This window comes from Microcaecilia unicolor, chromosome 11, assembly GCF_901765095.1.
Source record: "Microcaecilia unicolor chromosome 11, aMicUni1.1, whole genome shotgun sequence".
In the NCBI taxonomy this organism is placed as follows: domain Eukaryota; kingdom Metazoa; phylum Chordata; class Amphibia; order Gymnophiona; family Siphonopidae; genus Microcaecilia; species Microcaecilia unicolor.
In genome coordinates, this window is record NC_044041.1 from 178,152,000 (window position 1) to 178,179,376 (window position 27,377).

At 49.2% G+C, this 27,377-nt stretch overlaps 1 protein-coding gene across 4 annotated transcripts; it reads left to right on the top strand.

Annotated features, from left to right (window-relative positions):
* The first annotated feature begins 283 nt into the window (after positions 1 to 283).
* On the top strand, positions 284 to 27,315 carry LOC115479400 (adenosine deaminase domain-containing protein 2-like). 4 transcript variants are annotated; one of them, XM_030217264.1, is made up of 12 exons: positions 284 to 409; positions 1,523 to 1,794; positions 1,996 to 2,142; positions 7,861 to 8,010; positions 8,369 to 8,431; positions 15,121 to 15,309; positions 15,546 to 15,696; positions 15,917 to 16,081; positions 16,361 to 16,575; positions 16,680 to 16,914; positions 17,161 to 17,293; positions 26,586 to 27,315. In XM_030217264.1, the coding sequence occupies exons 2-12, from the start codon at positions 1,533 to 1,535 to the stop codon at positions 26,733 to 26,735; spliced, it is 1,860 nt and encodes a 619-aa protein (XP_030073124.1). In that variant the 5' UTR covers positions 284 to 409; positions 1,523 to 1,532; the 3' UTR covers positions 26,736 to 27,315. The 4 variants fall into 4 exon arrangements, with proteins under 4 accessions (XP_030073124.1, XP_030073123.1, XP_030073127.1 ...); XM_030217263.1 differs by having other exon boundaries at positions 285 to 409; positions 1,993 to 2,142; XM_030217266.1 differs by having other exon boundaries at positions 286 to 409; positions 1,993 to 2,142; positions 15,121 to 15,246.
* The last annotated feature ends 62 nt before the right edge of the window (positions 27,316 to 27,377 follow it).

The following is a 27,377-nucleotide window of genomic DNA, read 5'->3' on the forward strand; positions in this document are numbered from 1 at the left end:
CAGGATTCTCCCGGATCTTCCGCGACCTTAAAACACACAGTTTCTACTGCTGACTTTTTTGCAGCGTCTTCACTTGAATAAATTGCTACCATACCCCCCATACTACGGCTCGTAACTCGCACTAAGGAAACCTACCATTCACTCCTCTTCTGGGCTACAAACACAACTATAGCCGACTGTGAGGGGTGGGCTTAGATCGGCAGCCTTCAAGTTCGACGCTATAAGGACAGCCGAACATGAAGGCTGCCGATCAGTCTCATTGACTAACAGCTGCCCGTTCGTTAATAAGGATTGGTTGTAGAAACTGTCAATCCTTCAGTGGGCGGGGATAGGAGCCGACGCCGGGATATTTTTTGTGCACGTGGAGAAGAAGATTGAAGCTGGCGGGACTGTGGGGAGAGAGAGCGCGGTAAGTGGGAACTGCGGAAGGGCCGCGGCGGGGCCTGGGCAGCGGTTGCGCCCCGATGAAAAGACCTTACTCCTGGTCTTTCTTTTCCTGTGTTTGTTCTTCTCCCGTTTAATCGTATTCTACGCCTTCCCTTTCAAACTCTCCCGGTCCAGCCTTCACAACTCCCCTCCCACGTGTTTATCTCCTTTACCTGGCCACCGATGTCCAGGGATCCTATTCAAGAAGACTGTCTGTCGGTTGGTGCTCGGGGGGGGGGGGGGTTCACAGCTAATATCCCGATGTTTTTTTGATATTCCTGCTTCGGCCGTTGAAATCAGTGTGCTGTAACTAATGCCTCGGGGTGGTGATGTCGGGCATCCAGAATTGACCTAAAAGCCTTCTTGACCAGAGGACTTGGTTATGGGCTAAAGGTTAAGCAGAAATCAAAGCAGAGCATAATAAAACAAACAAACAAAATTCCGACCCCCCCCAAAAAAAAACAAAACAACAACCCATCTTTTGCTCGAGCTCTGCAACTTTCACTCCAGGCCCTATCTTGTCTTAGAATTATTTGATTCTGCCTCCCCAGCTCATGTGTATGGTTACTGTACCTTTATTTAATTATTTTTGCTTTCAGTTATCCCAGTTGACTTTGTACTACCCATCTTGTCCCTATCTATATAACTATGTAGGGGCAGGCTCTCCACTGAGTGCATGAACACTAAATCCCACGGGGTTATAGATGCACAAAAAGAAGTGGGAAGTGGACCAATGACTTCAGGACATCGAGACTATGATGGTGTATAAAGTATACTCTTTTATACACCATCATAGTCGCGACGTCCTGAAGTCATTGGCCCACTTCCCACTTCTTTTTGTGCATATATAACTATATACCCAAGGCAACAAGTGACTTGCCAAAGCGCATAAAGAACCTTAAGATCCCTGGTTTGCTATAACCATTAGGTAGCTACTTCATTCCATGGCTCTAACGGTCCCCTCCTCCCCCCCCCCCCCCCAAAAAAAAGTTGCTTTTTCTATTCTTTATCCTTCTTTTGTAGCTTCTGTATTACTCACTTCCTCCACAACCCCATACTACATTTGCGTTTAATGCACTTCTTTTCCCTGTTGCAGGACATAAGTAATGGAAGAGGGTGTGCGTGAGACCCGCAGGTTGCCTCGGCTGGCCGCTTCTCTTCATGGGCCCTTTCAAGCGTGGGAGCCTAACATGCCAAGAGGCTCCCTGGAAACTCCTGTCTGGGGAAGGGACTGCTCAGAACCCTGCAGTCATGCATCTCGTATTGCTCCTTGTTCATTGGATATCTGTCCATTGAAGGATTCTGGGATGACAGCAGCATCCTCTAGTGGGGACGGAGAGCCCCTGAGGGAAGGTGCAGTTGGTGGAGGTAAGTCTGAACCTAGAAATGAGGCATAGTAAGAAGATGCAGCACTGTGTGCGAGTTTGAGTGCTGCCTAGGATGCTGTGGGCTTTGCAGTCTTATATCGTGAGAAAACTTGCTTTAGGGGTAGAAATTTGACCAGCAACGGTAACACCTACTCTCTGTGCCTTGGGAGAGGGGAACTAATCATATTTCTCTGGACAGAAGCACCCCCTCCAAAATCTTCACCACCTCCTGCTTTGGAGCTGTTGCGGAGACACTGGGACAAGCTGGAGAGCTGCCCAGCAATGCTGCTGAACCAGTACATGCAATGTGCAGGGGTGAAAGGACGATTCCTGGAAAGAAGTACAACAGGTGAGGGCGAAGGCAGTTCTAAGAAAGAGAAAAATATTCAAGATGTTTTCACATAATACGCCATGGTGCCAGTAGTGTAGGAAGAAATTTCTCCAAGGTGGGGGGCAGGCATAGTAACTTTTTGCATTACCCAACAGAGCGTTCTATGGAAGGGTGACACTGAGAATCGGGGGGGGGGGGGGAGGATACCCTTCCCTCCGTACACCTATGCTTGGTACCAGGGGTGTAGCCAGCCCTCCAATTTTGGTGGTTGAATACCACATTCCTCCCTCTTCCCCCTCATGTGCTAAACATACCTTTGCCGAAGCCCCCGCCAGCCAGCCAAAGAAATGCAGTTCCTGATCTGCTCCTCCTCCCCTCCTTGTGTGCTTCTGTAATGTGGAAGTCAGTTGCATGCCTGACGCCAAGATTCCCCAAGCATGCTCAGCTCTGTGTGAATTGGGCATGTGTGAGAAGTTACAACATCGACTTCTGCACTAAAGAAGCATTGCAATGAGGGACAGTGGCTTGGGAACTGTATTTTGTTGGCTGGCAGGGCTTCGGCATCCCTGCCAGCTGTTCAAAGTGTGCTGCAGTTCTGGAGGGGGCCTGAACGCAAAATGGGAGGTGAGGGCCCAGGCCTTCTCCCGTGAATACGCTACTGCATGATGGACGCAGTCAGCCCTTCCCGTGGATACGCCAGTGCTTGATACACCTAGTTGGCTCACTTGCTCTTAGAGACTCTGCTTGAAGTCTGTTCCAGATGTCCACCACCCTTCTGTTAACCTCTCAGTAACTAAACCAAACTCAGTGACTGTTTTATCAGGAAGAGCTTTTTGTATTTATTTTTATTTGTTTTATTTTTGTATTTTTATGATTTATTGATTTTTATGTTTGTACACTGCTTTGACTGCTTACTTGCAAGCAGGTAGACGGTATATAAAAATTTTTAATAAATCAAATTCCGTTACGTAGCTTCCCATTATTCCAGAACCTGTGGGATAGTTGTGCCATCAACCAGCAGGTGGAGATAGAGAACTGAAAACTGAGCAGAGACATATCTCTCGGCATCTCCAACTCCTCAGTATTTTCTATCTCCAGTAGGTGGATGGACACACTTTTCAGGCTCTGGTTCTGAGCGATTTGCTCCTGGTCCAGTTGGTCAGCTGGACCCTAGTTGAGCTTTGTGGGTGGCTTGAGGCTGTAGAGTCATATCTGGAGGTCTTCTGATCAATGTTTCTGGTGCCCCGTGAATTTACTTCTTCCCTCCCTTCACTTCTCCCCTGCTTTCCTTTTCCATCAGAACAACCTTAAAAGAAGGAAAGAGAAAAAAAAAAAAGGAAAAGTTTGCTGGAGAGCATGGGACAGAGTATCGGTCCTGAGCCTTTCCTCATCTGTGGTAAGTCTTTTGGAGACTGGGGGCTTGGGGACCAGCCAGTAGTGGTAAGTTCAACTAAAGTTTAACTCGGAACCACTTGGGGGTCCGCAAGTTCTACTTGGTGCAAGAGAGAGATCCTGACTCACCACTTGGGACATGCACTGCACTTGTGACTGTCGGGAGTGGAGGCAGTTAAGGGGTGTTTCTGCTGTGGGACCCGCTGACTGATTCATGGCATTGCAGTGCAGCATGCAAGCTGGAAATCCCACGGGATGTGGAGGAAATGGTTGGCAGTAGCACATCTTCGGATTTGGATCAGCATCCGACTATGCCAGGATCTTCAGATCTCTAGCAGGGCTGGTGCACAGTTTGATTTAGGAGAACATGGGAATGAGTACCATTTTGTCAGGACCAAGTGGCCTTGAGGAGTAGCCTCTGTTTGATCATGTGCAGAGCACAGCTGCCATTTTAAAGCCTCAAGGCTCAACAGAGCATTCAGCTGCAGTGAGATCTTTGTTTTTTTCTGGAGTTTATATTGGTCTTACACCAGGCCTGTTTACTGAAGCAGGGACAGTCAGAATTGCTGCATTGTGCTTCAGTTTCTCGCTCCTCTGGCTCCTAACAGATCTCGTTTAGACCTCCAGGAGTGGACAAATGAGGCTATCTTTTGCTTCTCCCTCTTTATCTGATGTGGCCTCGATCTATTCAGAGGAGTCATTGTTGAAGAAGCTGTTAGGGGAGGGAGAACTCCCTCCAAAGGAGGGGGATGTTCCAAAAGTACTTGGGCTGTTTCGTAAAGAGGAGCTCAGTACTCTTATTTCTAAGATACCGGCGGCGCTTTCCATTGAGGAGCTTTCTGGTTTGGTGTCAGGAATCCATCTTCATCAATCATTCGGGGGGTTTAGAGTTCTTTCAAAGGTTTTCACATTGCATCCAGGCATTCAGGACATGACTACAACAGAATGGGTCTCGGATGCAGGACTAAGAGTGGGAAGAGCCATGGCTTGCCTCTACCCATTAGCTCCAGAGTAGAAAAATAAATTTCAGCTTCCCAGGCTGGACTCCTTGTTACTGCGATGACTAAGATCACCTTGAGAGTGGAAGAGGGTATTGTCCTAAAAGAAGGCTTTGCTGAAATGAGCCTTTGAAGTGGCCTCTTTGGGCCTTCAAGCAACAGAGCATGTCTAAAGTGGCATCAGCAATCAGCAGCACAAGACGGATGCTATAACGCTCAGCTGGAAGTGGGGTTGGCCTACTTGGAGGATGTTATTTTGATGTTACGGCCCGCAGTATGTCTTTGGCTGTTAACTCAGGTCTAGTTAAACTGCCCTTTAAGGGCAAGTGGCTATTTGGAGAGGACCTTAGTAACTTTGGTGAAAGAATGGGGGAAACTAAGCCACAGTGGTTGCCGCCTTTAGGGGCTCTCGAGATAGCAGACGGTACTAGTCTGGTTGTCAGCGATATGGTTAGCAGTCCCGCTGCCAATCTTCCTTTTGTGCAGACAAAGTCCTCCTCTCAGTCAGCTAGAGTACCCAGTGCCTCCAGAGCTTCACAATGATGCGAGGCTGGTCTACTCTTCTCTTCCTCCAAAGGGAGGATGTCCTCAGGAGTTTCGGGAGGAGTTGGCCAAAATCACGTCAGATCAGTGAGTTCTGCCTATTCTTCCAGAAGGTTATAAGTTGGAGTTCTCCCACCTGGTCGCTCCTCTCTTGCAGTCTCCTTGTCGAAAGGGAACCAAGGCAGTTGAGGTTCAGGCCATTGTAGATTCCTTGCTGGTGCTCCAGGCCATTGTTCCAGTTCCCCAGGCAAAACAGGGGCAAGGCAGATGCTCCTTCTACCTCATTATTACAAAGAAGGAAGGCACCTTTCATCCAGTCTTAGATCTCAAAGGTCTAAACTGCTCTGTTCTGCCTGCCGGTTAGCAAATACTAATAAACTATAACTAGACCGCTGCCTCTAAATGTCCTGGTTTTGCTTGGAGACACTCAGAGCAATCATAGCCTCAGTTCAAGCGGGAGAATTTCTCACCACCCTCAATATCAAGGAGACATACTGGCATATATCCATATGTTCTCTGCGTTAGAGATTCTATGTTTTGCTGTGCTGGGCTGTCACAAGGCTTTGTCCTTTAGACTCACCATGGCTCCAAGAACATTTGCTAAGGTGTTGGGGGGTGGCGGCATCCTTCGTTTGGCACCATGGAGAGTTCACCCGTTTCTCAATGACTGGCCCATTCTTGCATTGTCTTATTTGGACAGCATGGCAGCAACGAACAAAGTTGCCTGTCTTCTGCAGTCTTTGGGTTGGGTAATCAATTTAGAGAAGAGCAGACTAACTCCATTGGAGACCCTGGAGTATCTGGGTGTTCTTTCTCTATCTTTCTCGAGGAGCGCAGGAAGTTGGAGATGGTTCAAAAGATTTGTCTTCTCAGTCAAGGCAGGCCCAGGGTCTAGGACTATTCGGGTTCTGGGGTCAGTAATGACTGCGATGGAAGCTACAGGCAAGGGCTCATATACGGTTACAGGAATCTTTTCTCGGCCACTGGTCTCCGATGTCGCACAAGTACGATCTTCTTTTATTCCTTGGAAGCTGGTTGTCAGACACAGTATGCAGTGGTGGTTGTTAGCCAGGAATTTGACTATCGGAGCTCCCTTTCCAGTAACACAATGGGAGGTTGTCACAATAGACACCACCAGCAAGTTGGGTTGGGGAGTTCATTACAAGTTGGGCACACGGCACCTGGACAGAACGGGAGTCTGTGGTCGATTTAAATCGCTTGGAGCTCAGGGCAGTGCAGAATGCCTTAAGCAACTCTGCAAATGTCTTGTTCTGTACAAGTTATCCAGAGATGAGAGAGAGGTCCACACACGTTTGCTTGTCTAGTTAGTGAGTTTAAGGTAGTTGTATTTATTCTGAGTTCTCCATACTGCTTGTCTATGTAAATATTGAGCTGGACTGGATGCCAAGAGGGATGTCTCCACAAAGTTTTCAGTTCTCTTACCTCCAGCTGCTGGTTGATGGACACAACTATCTCATGGGTTCTGGAATAGTGGGAAAGGCTAATGGAAAGAAAATTATCAGGTAAGACCTACATTTTTCATGTAAAACATTGATAAGTCACTAATGAAAATGCATTTGTAACTTTATCCAGCTGAGTAGTCATGCCGACCTTGGGGATAACCCCAAGTCTTGTCATGTTTTGGTGACTGCTTTAGATTTTTTTGTACCCCAAATATGTTGTTTTGCATTTTTATGGATTAAACACAATTGTCAAACACTTGACCACTCTTAGAAATTTTTTAAAGTCTTTTTACCTCTTACCTATCCCCTTTGACATCTGCTTTGATACAGATGTTCATATCGCCTAGAAATAGCCGTTGTCTGTTAGCTCTTCTGCAGTATTTATTTATTAAGATTTATTTACTGCCTTTTTGAAGGAATTCATTCAAGGCGGTGTACAGTATGAATAAATCAAACATGAACAACAGACAATTACAGCAGTAAAAATATTTAGCATTTATAAATGTCTAGGTTTGGCACTGTCTTATGATACCACTCTTGTCACTTTCCATGTAGCAGATTGAACCCCATTGACTGCTGTGCTTTGAGTTGTTGCTTAAACATTGCACTCAATTTTTTAATTTTTTTCCTAACTTCCATACTGCACACCAATCTTTGTGAAATTGTGTAGATTCTACCAGTGGCGTAGCCAGCGAGGGGCCTGGGGCCCCTCCAAAATTGTGGCAGCCAATACATGGCTGTTGTGGGTGCTCAGGCCTCACCAGCCAATGAGCTTCACTGTTGGAGCCCTGCCCATGCTGCCTGAGCAGCAGATACTTGGCAGGGTGCTGTAGCCACTGATGCTGGCAGTTCTGCGCATGCTCAGTTAATGTAGTTGAACTGAGCATGTGCAGAAGTGTTAGTGTCAGAGGCTGGACTCGCTGGAGTAGCCTGCTTGCTTCCTTGCTTCTCAGACAGCACAATCAGGGTTCCAGTGGTGAAACTTATGCTGGCGGGGAACAAAGATATGATCGGGGGGAGGGGAGGAGACAGGAAATGGTTGTTCCCCCCCCCCCCAACCAAAACAATAACTTCTGATAACTTCTGGCTACGCAACTGGGCTTTACTAAGTGGTGTGGTAGTCATGTTAGGCCACTTGAACGCATGGAAATAAGTTGTTTAAGATATAATATATATATCAGTATATATATATATATATAACTTTGTTAGTGTGTTTCTTGGGAAAAGCTTTTTGGAAGCTGAAATCCAGATAGGCCATCTCTGCTTCATTCTGCGAATGTGGAATGTATGAAGTCTGTGTAGGTTACCTCTTTTTTGTTTCCTGTCTTTTCCTCATCCAGCCCCATCTCATCAGTTCTCTCTCTGCGCTGTGGTGGATGGAGTTACCTTTCCCGAAGGGATGGGGAGCAGCAAGAGGGAGGCCAAGATCCGAGCGGCCCAAAATGCTCTTCGCCAGCTGCGGCAGATGCTCGAGTTCCAGGAGGACAAAGGTAACCGATGTAAATCCCACTATCTGGCATTGGACTGGGATGCAGCTCTCACCCATTCAACATCTGACTCGAGAACTTGTGCTGTTCCGTGCCCTCTTCCTCCTCCCTCGCCTAGGCATCTGCTGACTCGGGGCTTGATGCACGCATGCCCCCTCCTCCCCTGTAATTGCTGATTTAATGAGGACATTAGGACTGAGCAGTGGCAGCTAACCAGGAGTTGCTTATTTTGTAGTACCTTGATGGCTGTGGTCTGTGCCCCTGCCTTGAGCCTTCTCTTGCACGCATTGGTCAGTTCACAGGCAGACCTATGTAGAGTCCTGGGTGACTGATTAGCAAAGTACTTTGTGTCTGTTCACAGCACCAGAATCGAAATGTAAAGCCTTGAGCCAAGAAAGTGTTACCCACGTCGCTCCACCAGTAGGTATGGTTTTTGCATTCACCCCAACCCCTACAGTCTTTGGACTGCCTGGCAGTGTTGCCAGGGCTACGGGTTTCCTGCCCAATTGGGCTCCTTTCTGCGACCCGCTGTGGCTTTTTCACGCTGCGTGTGGGTTGCGGAATTTTGGGCGGCTTTTTCTTGCCCTGCCGGCGGTTTTTTCGCCTGCCGCAGTTTTTTCCCACGGTTGTCAGCCGCGGGTTGGCTCAGTTTCCCCGCGGCCAGTGGAGGCGGGCTTAATGATGTAATTTGTATGCAAATGGCCTCATTAATATTAATGATATCTTCCTCAGCGACCCTCCAGACCGGTCAAGACGCGTGGGTTATGTCCTCCTACCAGCAGAGGGAGACTGAGAAAACACTAAGCTTTTGAAGCCTGTATATATAACCTGTGCAGAACCTCCACTAGCCAGTATTTTCTCAGTCTCAGCAGAGGTAGCAGTTGACAGCCTGTGCAGTCTCCAATAATCTGGTGAGGTAATTTGTCATTGGGTCGTAGGATTTTTTTTCCTTCCAAACTTTATTCTGTTGCAGTACCCTGTACGTGTGTGTGTAAAAAAAAAAAAAAAAAAGTGCTTTGGGGCCCTGGGTCTGGTGGGGCCCAGTTTTTCCCCCTGGGGTGTTACACCTATGTTTGGGTCCCTCCCCCTGTGCTGCTCTCTATTTCTGTTTGCTTGGCAGCTTTGTGCCTCGGCTGCTTTCTCAGTATTGTAGCCTTGAGTGCCTTACAATTTCCAGATGCCAGAATTAGAGTACTGTGCCTTTAAGGTCAGTTATTCTATTTCGTTTTGCTTGGCAGCTTTGTGCCTCGGCTGCTTTCTCAGTATTGTAGCCTTGAGTGCCTTACAATTTCCAGCTGCCAGAGTTGGAGTACTGTGCCTTTAAGGGCATTTATTTCTTTATTTTCAGCGGACCGAACGGGGGTTTCGATTCCTTGCTGGAACGAGAGAGCAGCGCTTTCTTCAGTGCTTTTGCAGTGTGAGTGAGTTTTTGGTTTGGCGCGTTTGCGGAACAGCTTTTCCCTTCCCTTGTGGTTTATGGCGGCCCAGCTCCTCCGATGTCGCGCGTGCTCGTGGCGAGGGGTAGAGGTGCCGGGCGCTCAGTGTAGCTTTGCGGTGCACCTATAAAGGTGGCTGCGGCACCCCCCGACTTGACCGCGGAGGGATCGATGGTGTCGGGAGTCTCCGGGTCAGCGGGAGCGTAGGCAGGGCCGCTGTCAGTGGGAACAGTTTCGGCGGGAACAGCCGCCATCTTGAGTCTGACGCGGCCCGTGGAGCCGGCTGGTTTTGGGCCTGCGGCCTCCGTTTTTGGCACAAAAGGGCCTAATGACGGTCCAGGAATGGTGGGCTTTCCTCCAGATTTTGTCTGGACGCGGTATCAGGCCTGGAGATCGGGACCCCCCCCCTCTCCCCCCCCCAATTGGAAGAGGGGGCTATTTCCGTCTTGGATGAGAGACCACGGTTAGAGTGGTCAGAGGACAGGCAATGTTTTTCTCCTGTAGCTGCAGAAGCTGCGCTTAGTGATCTGGGGGAGTCAGATGGAATTGACGGCTCTCAGGAGCAGGATTGTTGGATTCCTGGAGAGGATCCTTCAGTAGTGCGGATTTTCCATAGAGATGAGCTGTCAGAACTCATAGATCAGGTGTCGTCCACCCTTCAGTTTGGTCCTGAGGTGGCTTTGGGGGAAACTGTCCAGGATCCGTTGGTGAAGGGCATTCAGCGTCAGGCGTGATCCTTCCCTATGAACAAGGATCTCCGGGAGATGATTTGTCAGGAATGGGATTTGCCGTGTAAGGTGGCAAAGGCAATGGCGAGGCTTTATCCCCTCCCTCAGGACGATAGGGATTCCTTTAAGGCTCCCACGGTAGATGCAGTAGTGACGGCAGTAATTATAGCTACGGCTATCCCGGTTGATGGAGGAACGGCCCTCCGTGATCCTCAGGATAGGAAGTTGGGATCTTTTCTCAAGCGTAGTTTTGTTTTGTCGGCTCTAGCCCTGCAGGCCTCGGTTTGTGGGGGTCTGGTAGCTCGGGCATGTTTTCGTTGGGCCGAGAAGCTCCTGGATGATTCGGTAGATGTTGGTTCTTCTGGGGGTCAGGAGTTAGCCGACTTGGACATGGGTTCATCCTTTTTGTCTGAGGCTTTTATGATTTGTTGCCTACTTCAGACAAAAAATATGGCTATGGTTGTGGGTCTCTGCCACTTAAGGGAGCTATGCTCTTTGGAGAAGATTTGGACAAGTTAGTGTGAGGTCTTAGTGATACCAAGGTTCTATGGCTTCCAGATTTTCGGTTCAAGGCAGGGGCCAGAACTAGTTCCTCTCGGGGATGGTTTAGGGAGGCTCAGCGGTATAGGCCGGGCAGATCGAGTGGGACCTACCCCTAGCTGTCTGTTTGTCTGTCCAATTTAGATTGTAAGCTCTGTTGAGCAGGGACTGTCTTTTCATGTTAATTTGTACAGCGCTGCATAAGTCTAGTAGTGCTATAGAAATGTTTAATAGTAGTAGGACCTCTAGGGGTCGGTTTTTCCAGCGCACACAGTTCTTTCGTGAGAGTCGTCGCGGAGGGCGTGGCTTTTCCGCGGGAGGTTAGTATTCAGGCCACAATTCCCAATGAAGGTGTGCGGGCTCAGGCTCTGGTGCATGTTGGGGCTCGGCTGAGTCTGTTTTACCAGAGTTGGGCCCAAATCAGGTCAGATCAGTGGGTTCTCAAGGTGTTTCGAGGTGGATGTGCGCTGGAATTCGAAAGCTGTTCTCCCGAAGTGTTTCTGGAATCCCTCTGTCGGTCTTGGAGCAAGAGGGCAGCAGTGAGGGACACTCTGCGGTGGCTGCTCGCGTTGGGAGCCGTGGTTCCTGTTCCTTCAGATCAGCAACGCTCAGGGTGCTATTTGATCTATTTTGTGGTCCACAAGAAAGAGGACACTTTTCGTCCCATTTTAGATCTCAAAAGGGTCAATGCGGCACTCAAGGTGCCCTCTTTCCGGATGGAGACGTTGCGGTCGGTCACTGGTGCGGTCCGGAAAGGAGAGTTTCTCACTTCCCTGGATTTGACGGAAGCTTATCTTCACTTTCCTTCGTGCAGCCTTTTGGTTCCAAGTTACAGGGTCCGATTCGTCGGTTCCTTGCAGAGAAGGCGCCGACGGCCCGTACTTATCGTCAGGTCCTGGGCCTGATGGCGGCGACCATAGAGGTAGTTCCGTGGGCCAGGGCGCCCATGCGTCAGGTACAGTCAGCTCTGCTCAGTCGTTGGTCCCCTCTGTCGCAGGACTTGGAAATGTGTTGTCCGCTGTCGGTGGCCCCTCGTCTCAGTCTCCGCTGGTGGCTCAATCCGCGCAATTTGGGAAAGGAATGCCGTTGGAGTCCCCACAGGGGCTGGTAATGGTCACGGATGCCAGTCTGCAAGGTTGGGGGGCACATTGTCTCAGTCAGGTAGCTCAAGGCCGGTGGTCTCGGGCAGAAGCAGAGTGGTCCATCAACCGGCTGGAAACTCGGGCCATTCGGATGGCGCTCCAGGCCTTGACGTCGGTGGTTCGCCACAAGGCAGTCCGAGTGCTCTGTGACAATGCCATGGCAGTAGCATATGTCAACCGTCAAGGGGGGAACAAAGAGCCTTGGCGGCGCAGTTGAACTCATCTTCAGGCTCTCTTGGCAGCGCATGTGGCCGGGGTAGGTCACATAGATGCAGATTATCTCAGCAGGCACACTCTAGATACCAGAGAGTGGTCTTTTCTTCGGTCAGTGTTCCAGTGAGTTGTGTCGGTCTGGGGACTTTCGGTGATCTTAGGGCAACGGCTCGCTATGCGCAAGTTCAGAGATTTTTTTTTCAGTCGCTGAAGAGACCCTTGAGCGGAGGAAATCGACACTCTTCTGTTGCCTTGGCCTCGGGAGTGACTGTATGTGTTTCCTCTGTGGCTGTTAGTCGGTCGAGTAATATAGCGCATCGAACATCACTCCGGTCGGGTGATTCTGGTAGCTTCGGATTGGCAGCGTCGACCATGGTATGGAGACCTGGTGCGGTTGGCAGGGGCGGCGGCCCTGCCTTTGTTGGGATCAGTTCTGTGTCAAGGCCCGATAATCATGCCGGATCTGGCTCGGTTTTCGCTTATGGCTTGGCTCTTGAGCGGCACAAGTTGAAGAAGAAGGGGCTTTCGTCCAGTGGCTTTGCTACGATGTTGAGTTGCCGTAGACGATCCACTTCCTTGGCGTATGTCCGGGTTTGGAGAATCTTTGAGCACTGGTGTGAAGACCATCGAGTTCGGCCGTTTCACTCTTCGGTGGCGGAAGTTTTGGAATTTTTGCACGATGGTGTTGATAGAGGTCTGGCCTTGTCTACACTGAAGGTTCAGGTGGCAGCTTTGTCATGTTTTCGTGGGAAGCTTCAGTGAAAGTCCTTCGCGTCTGTGCCTGAGGTAGTGCGTTTTTTGAAGGGTGTTAAGTTGCTGCGTCCGCCTCAGTGACGGATGGTGCCTCCGTGGGATTTGAAGCTAGTTTTGGAGGCTTTGATCAGGCCTCCGTTTGTGCCTCTGGTATCGGCATCTTGTAAGGATTTATCTTTAAAGACGGTCTTGTTGGTGGCGATTACTTCAGCCCGGAGTGTTTCAGAGCTTCAGGCTTTGTCTTTTAGGGAACCATTTTTGTCCTTTCTGAGGGAAAGGTTTCGTTGCGGACGGTGCTTTCCTTTTTTGCCCAAGGTGGTTTCCGAGTTCCATGTTAATCAGGTCATCTCTCTGCCAGTGTTGGGTGATATGGCTGGAGATTCGGAGCAGCGTGGTATTGCCAAGCTGGATGTCAGGAGGGTTTTGAGTTGTTATCTCTCTGGAACTCAGGACTTCAGAGCCTCTGACCGTTTGTTCGTTCTTCATGGTGGCCCAAAGAAGGGTGCAGCGGCTCCTAAGGTGACCATAGCACGGTGGTTGAAGGAGGCGGTTGCATCTGCTTACTTGGTGAAGGGTCCTGTGGTGCCTAGGGGCTGGTCTGCTCATTCCACTAGGGGAATGGCAGCCTCGTGGGCGGAGAATAGTATGATTTCTCTGTTAGATATTTGTCGGGCTGCGGTTTGGTTTTCGTTGCATTCCTTTGTGAAGCATTATAGGATTCCTGTGCATGCAAAGGACGAGGTGCGCTTTGGGGCAGCAGTTTTGACCTCTGGCCTTAGTAGGTCCCTCCCATAAGTTAGTTACTGCTCTGGTACGTCCCACGCGTCTTGACCGGTCTGGAGGGTCGCTGAGGAAGGTGAAATTAGATCTTACCTGCTAATTTTCTTTCCTCTAGACCCTCCAGACCGGTCAAGAGCCCGCCCTGTCTGTATTGGAGGCCAGGAGGTGTGTTTGTTGGATAATTCTTGGCTGCTGTAAATTGTTGTTTCTCTAATTGCAGACTGTTTATTTCTGTTTTGTGATAGGAGTCCGGGACAGGTGGGGCTCTTCTTTGATAGTCCACCTGTAGAAGCCCAACTGTTTTATCAAAGGCAAAGGAACATGTTTCCGTAAGAGCAAGCGGAAGATGTTTCTTGTTTTTGCAGTTTACTGTGACCACGTACAGGGTTGCTAGTTGTTGTTAGTGTTTTTTGTTTCTCTGCTTTGTCAGGGTTATACTGGCTAGTGGAGGTTCTGCACAGGTTATATATACAGGCTTCAAAAGCTTAGTGTTTTCTCAGTCTCCCTCTGCTGGTAGGAGGACATAACCCACGCGTCTTGACCGGTCTGGAGGGTCTAGAGGAAAGAAAATTAGCAGGTAAGATCTAATTTCACCATTCATATGCAAATTGAGTCGTCATTATTTATTATGTCATTCATATGCAAATTGACTTTGTGCGGTTTTGGGCGTGAATAATTTTTTCCATCTGGCAACACCGTCTGCCTCCTTGTTTTGCACATTCACTGTTCTCATTTTCATCCCCACTTCTAGCTCATTCTCAAGCTTTTCCTCATTTCTTTGTGCATTCTCACATCTGCTTTTACATGTTCCCAGTTTTCCCTTGTTTCCAGGGTCCTTGCAGGGACTTACTCCCCCATCCACGTTCTTGTCTTCCTCACTGCAGGGCTTAATTTGTAGACTAAAAAGAAGTGGAGCTGGGGTGGGAGGAGGGCAGGAGCAACAGGAGAAGAGGGACTAGATTAGGGAGTAGAGTAACTGCTCTGCTCTTGGCACACCACTTCCCTCTTGTTTGCAAGCTGCCTGGAAGGGAAGGGCTGGAACAACACACCCCTGCGGCTCTGCAGTCTGAAAACTGATGGAACTCTGTTCCAGGCCATTCCCAAGAAATTAAGCCCTGCCCCACTTCCCCCTACATCGGTGCTTCTCAACCCAGTCCTCAGGGGGGGGTGGGGGGTGTACCAAACTAGTCAGGTTTTTAGGATATCTATAATGTATATGCATATGAGAGATTTGCATGCACTGCCTCCTTGTTATGCAGATTTTTCTAATGTATATTCATTATGGATATCTTGAAAACCTGACTGGCTGGGCGTGTTCTGAGGACTGGGTTGAGAAGCACTGCCCTACTTGTTCATACACAAGCCCTTGCATGTTTTTACTCCCAACCCTTCACTTCTTGCGCTTTCTCACCTGGCACCACACCTTGCACGCTGTTGTCTTGTGTTCCTTCTGTGTTTTTGCCCCATCTCTGCTGCTTTCACATTATTGATGTCTTTGATATGTTTCTCCCTCCCCCACAGAGACAGTGCTGGCGCATGAGGACCGTTGTGCCGCTATCAGCAGCTTCATTTATGATCATGTGTTGGAGAACGCTAAGGATTACCAGAGCTGCAAGAGCTCTCTGGCAGTATTTATCCTGGAGCGGGGTAATGTGGGAGGATCCTTTGATACATACCAGAGGCCTGTAGCAGTATTTATCCTGGAATGGGGTAAGGGGTGGGGGAATTCAGGATACACATTGGGGGCATGGGAGAGGCTGAAGAATGTAAAAGGGAGCCTGAATTGGCCTTAGGATCTGCTGAAAGGTTAAGAAGTGTGGGGCACGGCCCTTGTTATGGGCATATGTCACAGCATTGTGTATTTTATTCTAGTAATATACTAAAATGATTAGGCACGGCCCTTTTCACATACAACTGTTGGTATCCTCTTGCTTTATTACGTGCAGAGGTCGCAGAGAGCCAAGACCATTATGGAGAGGTGTATGAGGCAATAGCACTGGGCACAGGAGATGTGTCCTACACAGGCTGGCTGGAATTTAATGGCTTGTTACTGCATGATATGCATGCCCTGGTCATTGCCCGCAGAGCGCTGCAGAGGTGAGTACAGAGAGGATGAACCAAAACTCTTTGAATCCTAGTACTGAAATAGGTTATGCTTCCCTTTTTTGTACAGACGAAGGGGTCCCAGAGGATTCCTTCTGCCTGCCAAGTATAGGTCCTTTCTGGGAGGTGCTTGGAATTCACTTCCTGATTGGGTTGGCTTTGGATTGCTTGTGACTCCTTCAAGTTGGCAGTGGTGAATATCTTTCACCAACAGGTACTTCTATAAGCAACTGATGCTGTTCCATAGTGGGAAACCTTTGGCTTCACAGAAGTCCATCTTCTGTTATTCAGAGGACGCAGGTCTCCTTCGCCTTAAACCCAAGATCTTTCTGCATCTCTTCATCAGCAAGAATCCTTCTGGAGCAGCTGAGAACTTCCAGTAAGTCTTGTCCTTTTCTCCTCCTCCTCAACGTGCATGTTCACATGCTTACTGACCTTCAGGGGAGAATGTGTTTTATCCAGGTGTGCATGCCTGTAGCACCAGGGAAGCATGCACCCAACCACATATGCTTGCAGAGAATAGCTCGTGTGCACATATGTGCCCACACCCTGAGTTCCACTTCTGATTACATGTGGATTGCATGCACTCGTTGAGTGGCGCACACCTCGTACTGCGTCACAGATGAACTACCCATTATATCAGATTTTTTTTTCACAGTAATCTCAGTGTGGAATATGACTCCTCACTGGCTCTGCACATCCATGCCAAGGGGGTCCTAAAGCCAGCCTCATATTGCCGACCAAGTGTGCTGGCTGCCCGTGTTTGCTGTATGTCTGGCAGTGATAAACTTACCCGCTGGAACGTGCTAGGTGTACAGGGAGCGCTCCTCAGTAATCTAATCTACCCCGTCTACATCTCTAGCTTGGTGCTAGGTAAGTGATGACAGAACTCTTGCTTGTCAGCCCATACACTAAAGCTCGGGTCATGTACACCTACCAGCTCTCCTGTTCTAACTCTGTGCTGCTTCTGCTTGCAGGAAGCAGGTTTGCAGACACAGCTGCAGTGGACCGGGCAATAAATCAGAGGTTGCAGCCTGAGGATCGTATGAGGCTGCCAAAGCCCTATGCAGTGAAGCGGTTACAGGCCTTTCAGGGGCCTCAGGTGTTCTCAGCGCATTATGACCAAGATTGCCAGACTCTCAGTCTCAACTGGACCCGGGGGGACCAACATTTAGAAGTAGTAGATGGAACCACAGGCAAAGTGACAAAGGAGTGAGTAACCAGAGTCTCTCTTCTCAGTCCTGCTGAGATTGTTCCCTTTCACCCACGCTGATCATTGGGCTTTTTTGCCCAAATATGTTGGCTCTCCTTCTTTGAGCCTGATCCCGGGGTTGGAGGATGCACAGGCTGTTCTGCCTTCATGGTGAGGTGGAACGAGCATATGGCTCTGCCTTTGTACAGGATTGAAAAATGGGTGCCTCTTATGATCGTTGTTGTGCACCTGTCCTCTTACCACAGCTCACCAACCCGAGACAGCACCTCCTGTGGCAGTCGCCTCTGCAAGGCTGCAATGCTGAGTTACTTCCGGATCCTCCTGCGGATCATGAAGAAGGATGACCTCCTTCAGTTACCTACCTACCAGCAGGCAAAGGTAGGCACAGAAACCAGGGTGTGCTATGGCAAAGGCATTTTTTTTTTTGTTACATTTGTACCCCGCGCTTTCCCACTCATGGCAGGCTCAATGCGGCAGACTTGCCCAGTAACATAGCATGAATATCTGTACTGTTTAGGTAGCCAAGATGGTCACTTGAGTAGTGGTTCTACCACTCCATGGGATCTGTACAGTCAGTTGGGTTTACAGAGCGTATGTATGACAGAAATCTAAAGGCACTGCCTCCGTTGTGTGCAAATCAATTTCTTTCAGTGTGTGGCCAGAGAGTTTTCAGGGGAAGAGTGCTATTGTGGTATGTTTAGATGACAGCAAGGTCGTTGACAAGATTCTGTATCTGAAAATTTATAAATAACCGTACTACAGGGCTTAAACTGACTGACTGGTTAGCAAGGTTCTGTATCCTGCACCCAAAGGTTGAACCTGTACTGCAGTTGTGGTACATGGCTGCAAGTAAATGACCAAAGCAGAGTGCCCAAGGAGCAGTTGAGGACACCAAGGACTTGAAGGTTCTTTGTAGTCATCAAGACGCCCTGTTTTGGGTACCAATATGGGGAAAAAGCCCAAGCCCTTGGTTGCCCCTGAAGAAGAATTTTCTCCGGAGGGCCCTTGCTTTAGCTCCTCCACACCACCTGTTTCTTCTTTGGATACTTCCTTGTCTTGCTCTGGTTTGTCCCCAGTTGTAGTGAGTGGTACTTTGTGCCCCATAAATGGGGCAGTTGTCCTGTCATCCTCATTAGTGGAAAAGCAAGGGATGGTCACAGTGAAAGAGATGTCTTTGAGATTTGGAAAGTACTGACTCAAAGAAAAACGTTATTGCAGGGGATGGTTAAACTGTGTACCTTGTCACAGGAAGACAGTGGATAAATTTAGGGAATTGGACAGTGAGAGACAAACATACCTTAATTGTGACCATCTTTGGGAAAAGGTAACTAAAGTCACCAGAAACAAAATGAGGTTTTAATTAAATTCTGTTAGAGCAAACAATTTGCAATACAACAGCCCAAACCCCATCCATTTGAAAAAAAAAAAAAATACAGATTCCTCCACGACCCTCCAGACCGGTCAAGACGCATGGGTTATGTCCTCCTACCAGCAGAGGGAGACTGAGAAAAACTGAACTTTTGAATACTGTATATATAACCTGTGCAGTACATTCACTAGCCAGTATTTTCTCAGTCTCAGCAGAGGTAGATGGACAGCCTGTGCAGTCTTTAATAGTCTGGTGAGGTAGTTTGATTCTATAGTTAAGGGGGTTTCTCCTCTTATTTCCTTGTTTATTGGTTTGGCATATGCCCTGTACGTGGTAAAAAAAAAAAAAAAAAAAAAAAAAAGCTTCGGGGCCCTGGGTCCGGTGGGGCCCAGTTTTTCCCCCTGGGGTGTCACACCTGTTTTCAGGTCCCTCCCCCTGTGCTGCTCTCTTTGGAGACGCTGGCAGCTTGTGCCTCGGCTGCTTTCTCTGATTGTAGCCTTGAGAGCCCCCACTTCACAGCTGCCAAAAGAAATTAGTAATATTTCTTTAAGAGCCGTCTGCAGTTTTATGGGTGATATCCCTTTAAAAGTCGTCTGCAGTTTTCTTTACATAGGAACGGTCGGCAGGCCGTTCCTATTGCTGGCGAAGCAGAGAGAGAGCAGAGAGGTTAATTGTTGTGTGGGAAAGCGGTGAAAAAGAGTGTTTGCGCCGGTCGGGGCTTTGAAGTTATGGCGGGCAAACTCCTTTGCTGTCGCGCGTGCTCGCATCGGGGCATAGAGACGCCGGGAGGTCAGTGCCGGCTGTGCGGCGATCCAAAGCAGGTCGCGCCGGTGGCGGCACCCCCGGTGTTAATAGCGGAGGCCCCAGCTAGTTCGGGGGTGTCAGGAGTGGCAGCAACGTCGGCAGGGCCGTTTTCTACGAATTTAGTTTTGGCGGGAACGGCCGCCATTTTGGATTCCGCGCGTCCCGCGGAATCAGCTGTTTTTGGCCCGGCTGCTCCCGGATCGGCCCCGAAGTTGGCACCGGAGGGTCCAGGAGGCGTTGGCTTTCCTCCGGATTTTGTATGGACCCTGTTTCAAGCCTGGAAGGCGGGACCCCCACCTTTGGGGGAGGGGGCTAGTGCGGCCCCGGTTAAGAGGCCTCGTTTTGAGTGGGACGACGAGGAGGGATTCTCCCCTGTAGGATCTGAAGGGGCCTTGAGTGATAGCGCGGATCCTGAGGGGTTTGAGGGTCCTCAAGAGCCGGAATTGGTGGTCCCTGGGGAGGATCCTTCGGTAGTGAGAATTTTTCACAGGGAAGAGCTTGCAGATCTCATTGAGCAGGTTTCTTCCACCCTCAAGTTCGAACAGCCAGAGGCGGTTTTGGGGGAGGCTAGGCAGGTGGATCCCTTGGTCAAGGGGATCCAGCGGCAGGCTCGGTCTTTTCCCATGAATAAGGATATCCGGGATATGGTAGTTCAAGAGTGGCTTTCGCCGGATTCTCCCTGTAAAGTGTCTAAAGCGATGTCTAGGCTGTACCCGCTCCCACAGGAAGATAGAGATTCCTTTAAGGCTCCCACAGTGGATGCGGTGGTGACAGCAGTCACCAAAGCCACGGCTATACCGGTGGACGGGGGGGACTGCTCTCCGGGATCCCCAGGATAGGAGACTTGAGGCCTTCCTCAAGCGGAGTTTTGATTTGTCGGCCCTGGCCCTGCAGGCCTCGATTTGTGGGGGGCTGGTTGCGAGGGCGTGTTTCCGTTGGGCCGAGAAACTCCTGGATGACTCCGTGGAGGTTGGGACCTCCGGGGTACAGGAATTAGCCAAATTGGAAATGGGATCCTCCTTTTTGTCTGATGCGCTTTATGATTTGCTCCGAGCTTCGGCCAAGAATATGGCTATGCTGGTGGGGGCACGTAGGGCGCTGTGGTTGCGAGGTTGGGTCGCAGACGCGGCCTCCAAAGCTAAGCTTTGTTCTCTTCCATTTAAGGGGGCCATGCTCTTTGGTGAGGATTTGGATAAGTTGGTGAAAGGTCTCAGCGATGCCAAGGCCCCTCGCCTTCCGGATTTTCGTCCTAAGGCGGCGTTCAGGGGTACTTCCTCCCGAGGTCGGTTTAAGGAGGCTCGCCGGTATAGGCCCGGGAGGTCTAGTGGGGCCTTTAGAGGTCGGTTTTTCCAGCGAACACAGTCCTTTCGGGGGAATCGGCGCGGAGGCCGTGATTTCTCCGCGGGAGGACAGGGAGGACAGGTTTCAGGGCGTAATTCACAATGAAGGTGTGCGGGTCCAGGCCCTGGTTCGGGTAGGGGCTCGGCTGAGTCAGTTTTACCAGGACTGGGCCCAAATCACATCGGATCAGTGGGTTCTCGAAGTGGTGCGAGACGGGTACGCTCTGGAGTTCGACGGCCCGCCTCCCGAAAGGTTCCTGGAGTCCCCTTGTCTTTCCAGACTCAAACGGGCGGCGGTGCGAGACACGTTGGCGCGGCTGATCAGTCTGGGGGCGGTGGTACCTGTTCCCGCCACTCAGCGCCGCTTGGGCTGCTATTCAATCTACTTTGTGGTCCCAAAGAAGGAGGATGCCTTTCGTCCTATCCTAGATCTGAAGGCAGTCAATGCAGCCCTCAGAGTTCCCACTTTCCGCATGGAGACATTGAGGTCGGTCATTGTCGCGGTGCGGGAAGGGGAGTTTCTCACGTCTTTGGATCTGACGGAGGCTTATCTGCACAACCCCATTCGGGCCGCTCATCAGCGCTTTCTGCGTTTTGCGGTTTTGGGGAAGCATTTTCAGTTTTGTGCTCTGCCTTTCGGATTAGCAACGGCTCCGCGTACGTTTTCCAAGATCATGGTGGTAGTGGCGGCGGCCTTGCGGAAGCAGGGGGTTCTGGTGCACCCGTATCTGGACGACTGGTTGATTCGGGCGAAGTCCCAGTCGGAGAGCGAGGAGTCGACTGCTCGAGTGGTGCATTTTCTTCAGTCTCTGGGCTGGGTAGTGAATTTTGGCAAGAGTCACCTGGTGCCGTCGCAGTCGCTGGAGTACCTGGGGGTTCTATTCGATACCAGGAACGGTCGGGTCTTTCTGCCAGGCCCCCGGATTCGCAAGTTGCAGAGTCAGATTCGGCTATTTCTGTCGGAGGCGGCTCCGACGGCCCGGGAGTACCTGCAAGTCCTGGGGTTAATGGCGGCCACCATAGAGGTAGTTCCGTGGGCCCGGGCGCATATGCGGCAGTTGCAGTCAGCTCTTCTCAGGCGGTGGGCGCCTCTGTCGCAAGAGTTGGATGTTCGCCTTCAGCTACCGGTTTCCCCACGCCGCAGTCTCCAGTGGTGGTTAGACCCAGGCAATCTACAGAAGGGAATGCCATTGGAGGCTCCGCAGTGGGTGGTTCTCGTCACAGACGCCAGTCTTCAGGGCTGGGGAGCTCATTGTCTCGGTCAGGTAGCTCAAGGACGCTGGTCTCAAGTAGAAGCTCAGTGGTCCATCAATCGGTTGGAAACCCGGGCCATTCGACTAGCGCTTCTGGCGTTTCGGAGGGTGCTGGGGCAGAAAGCTGTCCGGGTGTTTTCCGACAACGCCACCGCCGTGGCTTATGTCAACCGTCAGGGGGGCACAAAAAGTCAGGCGGTCGCGGAGGAGGCGGCGCTGTTGTGTCAATGGGCGGAGCTTCATCTTCTGGCGCTCTCCGCGGCACATGTGGCTGGAGTAGACAACGTGGAGGCAGATTACCTGAGCAGACATGCGCTAGACCCAGGAGAGTGGTCGCTTCATCGGTCAGTGTTCAATCGCATTGTGTCGGTCTGGGGACTTCCCGTGATGGATCTCATGGCAACGGCTCGCAATACTCAGGTTCAGAGGTTTTTCAGTCGCCGGAGAGATCCTCGAGCGGAAGGCATAGATGCGCTTCTAATGCCGTGGCCGCAGGAGTTGCTGTATGTGTTTCCCCCATGGCCGTTGGTCGGTCGGGTGATTCAGCGCATTGCTCGACACCCCGGACAAGTGATTCTGTTAGCCCCGAATTGGCCGCGTCGGCCGTGGTACGGAGATCTGGTGCGGTTGGCGATAGCGGATCCTCTGCCGTTGTCAGATTCAGGGGTGTTGTGTCAGGGACCGATAGTTATGCCAGATCCGGATCGGTTCTCGCTTACGGCCTGGCTCTTGAGAGGCACAGGTTAAGGAAGAAAGGTTTTTCGGCCAGAGTTATCGATACGATGTTGAGTTCGCGTAAGCGGTCCACATCGTTGGCGTATGTCCGGGTCTGGCGAGTTTTTGAGCATTGGTGTGCAGGTAGGCAGGTTCTGCCCTTTCGGGCGTCTGTGACAGATGTCTTGGAGTTTTTACAGGATGGTATGGACAGGGGTTTGGCCTTGTCTTCCTTGAAGGTACAGGTAGCGGCTTTGTCGTGTTTCCGTGGGAAGATCCAGGGAAAGTCGTTAGCTTCTAGTCCTGATGTGGTTCGATTTTTGAAGGGTGTTAAGTTACTGCGCCCGCCGCGGCGGCGGATGGTGCCTTCGTGGGATTTGAATCTCGTTTTGGATGCTTTGGTGAGGCCGCCGTTTGAGCCTTTGGTTTCTGTTTCAGATAAGGATCTGTCCCTAAAGACGGTGTTCCTGGTGGCTATTACTTCAGCTCGGCGGGTGTCAGAACTTCAGGCTTTGTCTTGTAGAGAGCCCTTTTTGTCCTTTTCCAAGGAGAAGGTTTCGTTGCGCCCGGTGCCGTCCTTTGTGCCCAAGGTGGTCTCAGAGTTTCATGTGAATCAAGTGATTTCCCTGCCAGTTTTGGGTGACTTGGCCGGGGATGCAGAGCAGCGTCGACTGGCTAAGTTAGATGTGCGCAGAGTCTTGCGCTGTTACATTTCCAGAACTCGTCACTATAGGCTTTCTGATCGTTTGTTCATTCTCCATGGTGGTGCAAGGAAGGGCGCGGCAGCTTCCAAAGCTACGATAGCTAGATGGTTGAAGGAATCAATTGCGTCGGCGTATTTGCTGAAGGGCCGCGTGGTCCCTAAGGAATTTTCGGCTCATTCTACCAGGAGTATGGCGGCCTCCTGGGCGGAGAGTAGTTTGATTCCTCCATTAGATATTTGTCGAGCGGCGGTTTGGTCGTCATTGCATTCCTTTGTTAAACATTACAGGATTGATGTGCATGCCAAGGAAGAGGCAGGGTTTGGGGCTGCGGTGTTGACCTCGGGCCTACGGGGTTCCCGCCCTTAAGATATTACTGCTTGGGTACGTCCCATGCGTCTTGACCGGTCTGGAGGGTCGTGGAGGAAGGTGAAATTAGATCTTACCTGCTAATTTTCTTTCCTCTAGACCCTCCAGACCGGTCAAGGCCCGCCCTGTCTGTACTGTAGGCCAAGAGGTCTGTAGTCTGTTGTTCTATCTTGGCAGCTGTTGAGTGTGAATTCTATGGTTTCAGACTTGGTTTGGATAAGTCTGGTCAGGTGTGACCGTGTTTGTTAGTCCACCTGTGGAAGCACACACTATCTGAAGGACACAATGAAGGATATGAGGAAAGTGTCCAATTGACAATTACCACGTACGGGGTTATTAGTTCCAGTTGGTGTTTTGTTTTCTCTGCTTTGTCAGGGTTATACTGGCTAGTGAATGTACTGCACAGGTTATATATACAGTATTTAAAAGTTCAGTTTTTCTCAGTCTCCCTCTGCTGGTAGGAGGACATAACCCATGCGTCTTGACCGGTCTGGAGGGTCTAGAGGAAAGAAAATTAGCAGGTAAGATCTAATTTCACCATTTCAAACGTAACTTTACTTACGGGACCCATCATATGACAAATCAGCCGTTCTCAACATTTGTCATCACCTTTTCTCAGAGATGGTCACAACTGAACTACAGACTGTTACACTTAAATACTGTTGTAGCAGTTAGGGATAGTTTTAGTCTTCATTTTAAGACTGAGAGAATAGAAAATATGTCTAGAGAACAAAATTTATACAGTTCTTGAATTTTCCTGTAACTTGTTATCTTAAGACAAAACAGCAAAACTACCATATGAAGTTAGGAGTAGAAGGAAGGCTTTAATTGCACCAAAGAAACACTAAGCCCAGTATGGCCATGTTTCGCCAATTGACAGTCGGTGCCATTGATGCTGCCTTTGTAGGTGAAACATGGCCACATCGGGCTTAGTACCGTATATACTAGACTACAAATCGATCCTGTGCATGTCAAAGGCAGTTTTACATCTAAAAAAGGTGAAAAATCCTGTTGCCCATGCATAAGATGAAGTTTCCCTCCAATCCTTGACTAGACCAGCTCCTCTCTCTCCCTCCCTTCCACATCTGGGATCTAAAATTTGATCCATCTTTCCACCAGCCCGCTGCTTGCAGTCTGTCCCGGCTCTCTCTCTCCTCACTCAAGTTCTGTCTGGCAGGACAAATCAGAAAGGATTTGTTTAGGCAAAATTTCTTGACTTACAGTTGAGCACTTTTATGGTATTTCTTTGGTGCAATTTAAAGCCTTCCTTATACTCCTAACTTTGTGTGATGGTCTGCTGTTTTCTGTGCTGATCCGAGCATGGCAGATCCCTACCTTTGCTTTGATCCCACTTATTATCTTAAACACCAATTTACTAAATATGTATTTCAGAGAAAAAATAAAGATTCTGCATGTTGTCCAAATTGTCATATTTTAATTGTTATTACACTTCTAAAAATGTGGCAGTAGTGAATCCTGCTGAGGGGGAGAGATGGATATCATAAACTTCAACTACTAGGCTTTGATATTTCAAAATTCTTGGAAAATTCCCAAGATCCTGTTACTGATCAGGCCACTCTTGGTAACATTCACCACAGAAGATTAAAAAGTTTTCCTTTTTGCAGTATGTTGCTTCAGGTTTTTCTTGACCTTGTTCAGGCAATGCATTTGAGATTGAAGGTGTTTCTTGCCTTAAAGCCACTTGCCCTTGCATGGGGGCTTCTTTTGTCTTTGAAATTCCACTGCAAGTGCCTTGTGACTTTTTTTTAGATTCAACACATTGGTCCAAATTTCTTGTGGGTAAATATAGGGTTATAATCAGTCTGAAAGAAATGTAAGGTATGGGGCAATTCTGTAACGGGGCACCTACATGTAGGCATGACAAAAGTGCGCTTACTACTGGATTCTATATAGCGCGCCGGAATCCAGGCATGTTCTGTAACAATGTGTGTAACTTAATTGGCTTAACAAGCTAATCAGAAGCTAATCAGCATTGATAAGAGCACTTAAGCAATAATGGATAGTAGTTGGCAATAATTAGAATTTATGCACACAACTCGCTGAGCTTATTCTGTAATGAATTGCACCTAAATTTGAATGCAGTTCAAAAGGAGCGTGGCTGTAAGCATTCTCAAATTTACAAATGTAATTATAGAATATGGCCCAGCGCGTGTAAATCTACATGCAGGAATTTATGCCACGTTTTCGCTGCTGTAAATGGAGGCGCTGGGATATCAACTATTCCATATACTGTGCCTAAATCTAGGCGCTGCTTATAGAATATGCTTAGGCAGAACTGTTTACCGTGTGGGGTTTTTTTAGGCTCCTTATATATAATCTGGCCCTTAGCATCAATTCCGTAACACCATTTAGGGCATGCCTACCCCGCTCTAATAGAGCAAAGCTGCTTTGGCGTGCTGGAAACATAGGCACAACAGCTTTTGCCTGGTCAATAGCAGGCATAGGTGTCTTAGTGCATCTTTCATAGTGTGCATCTGGTATTCGGTAAGGTGCAACGCCCATGACCCGCTTACTGGTGCAGTTGCTGTTACAGGCCATGCGCCTAACACGTCAGCATTATAGAATAGTGCCTAGCATAAGTGTAAATGTCAATTTGTGAGGTTTCACCTGCATAATTCACCTATTCTATAAATTTCATGTGCACAATTGGTGTCTAAATTTTGGCTCCCTTTATAGAATTGCCCTTCATGTTTTTTTATTTCCTCCCCCCCCCCTACCCCCCCAATAATATGGGCTAGTAATGATATGACAGTTTTTTTTAATATCGCCTGTTTTTGTTTTGTGGGAAATGTTTGAAAATTGCAATTAAAAAAAACAAAAAACCATGGGCACATAGGACAAGTACAGAGGATCTCCAAGCGCCAGGAAGGGATTGGAGAGCTTTGTCATTGGTATGGATGGGCAAACTGGATAAGAACTATGGTCTTGACTGTCATCTTTTTCTGTGTGATCATTTTAGATATGATAAAAATCCAGCTGGGTGAGTGGGCCTAGCAGATTGGTTGAGAGCCATTGCATTAGTGTTCTACATCTGTAATGTACAGGATCTGTATTAAGAGTGTTTTGGATTTTCTTTTGTTACTTTTTTCTCCATTTCAGATGGCAGCTTTGGACTATCAGCAGGCTAAAAGTAATCTGTACAGCCACCTGAGCAAGAAGGGCCTAGGAGACTGGCCAAGGAAGCAGCTGGTGGACAGGTTCCCCAGGCCAAAGAGAGCAGAGCTGACCTTGGGTGAGATCACCCACTGAAAGGGGGAGAATGGGTGGAGCTGAATCCGTAGTCTCCTAGAGTTGCCTTTAGAGTCATCATGTTCATCTCATCTGGTCCCTGGCTCTTGGGTTCTGGGCTGGGCCAGGGAGGAATTGGACTCATTATGTTTGTTACCAGAGTGTTTTTTTTTTGTTTTTAATGTAAATTGGCTTTAGAAGAATGGTCGCCTTGCCTTGCAAGGTAGAAACAGGAGCTGGGATTCATGCTGCCCAGTCTGTGATCTTGTTCCTGTTACTGTGTTAAAATCTAGTTTATGCAAAACACCTGCTTCCTATCTGGCAAGGTGGTGGTCACGCTTTAGTGCCATGTGCAAGGGGCAGAAAAGAGAAAGGGTTTGTTCCTCTGTATGGTCTGTGTTTTCTGTAACATCTTTTGCAAAGAAGAGAATTATTGTATTTAAAGAATGCCTCCTTTGTCCCTCTTTAGTAAGAGCACCCTGCCCCACATGTATGATGGTAGGGGAGAGAGGGAAGCAGATAGCATTAATACTATGTTGGGTATGTGTACTCTATTTCCTTGTTGGGGCTTATGAAACACAGGACTAGAAGAAGCAGAGAGGTGAGGCATGGCCTTCTGCCCCTTATATCTGAACAGATCTCCAGCTGCATTTTGCTGCTGGG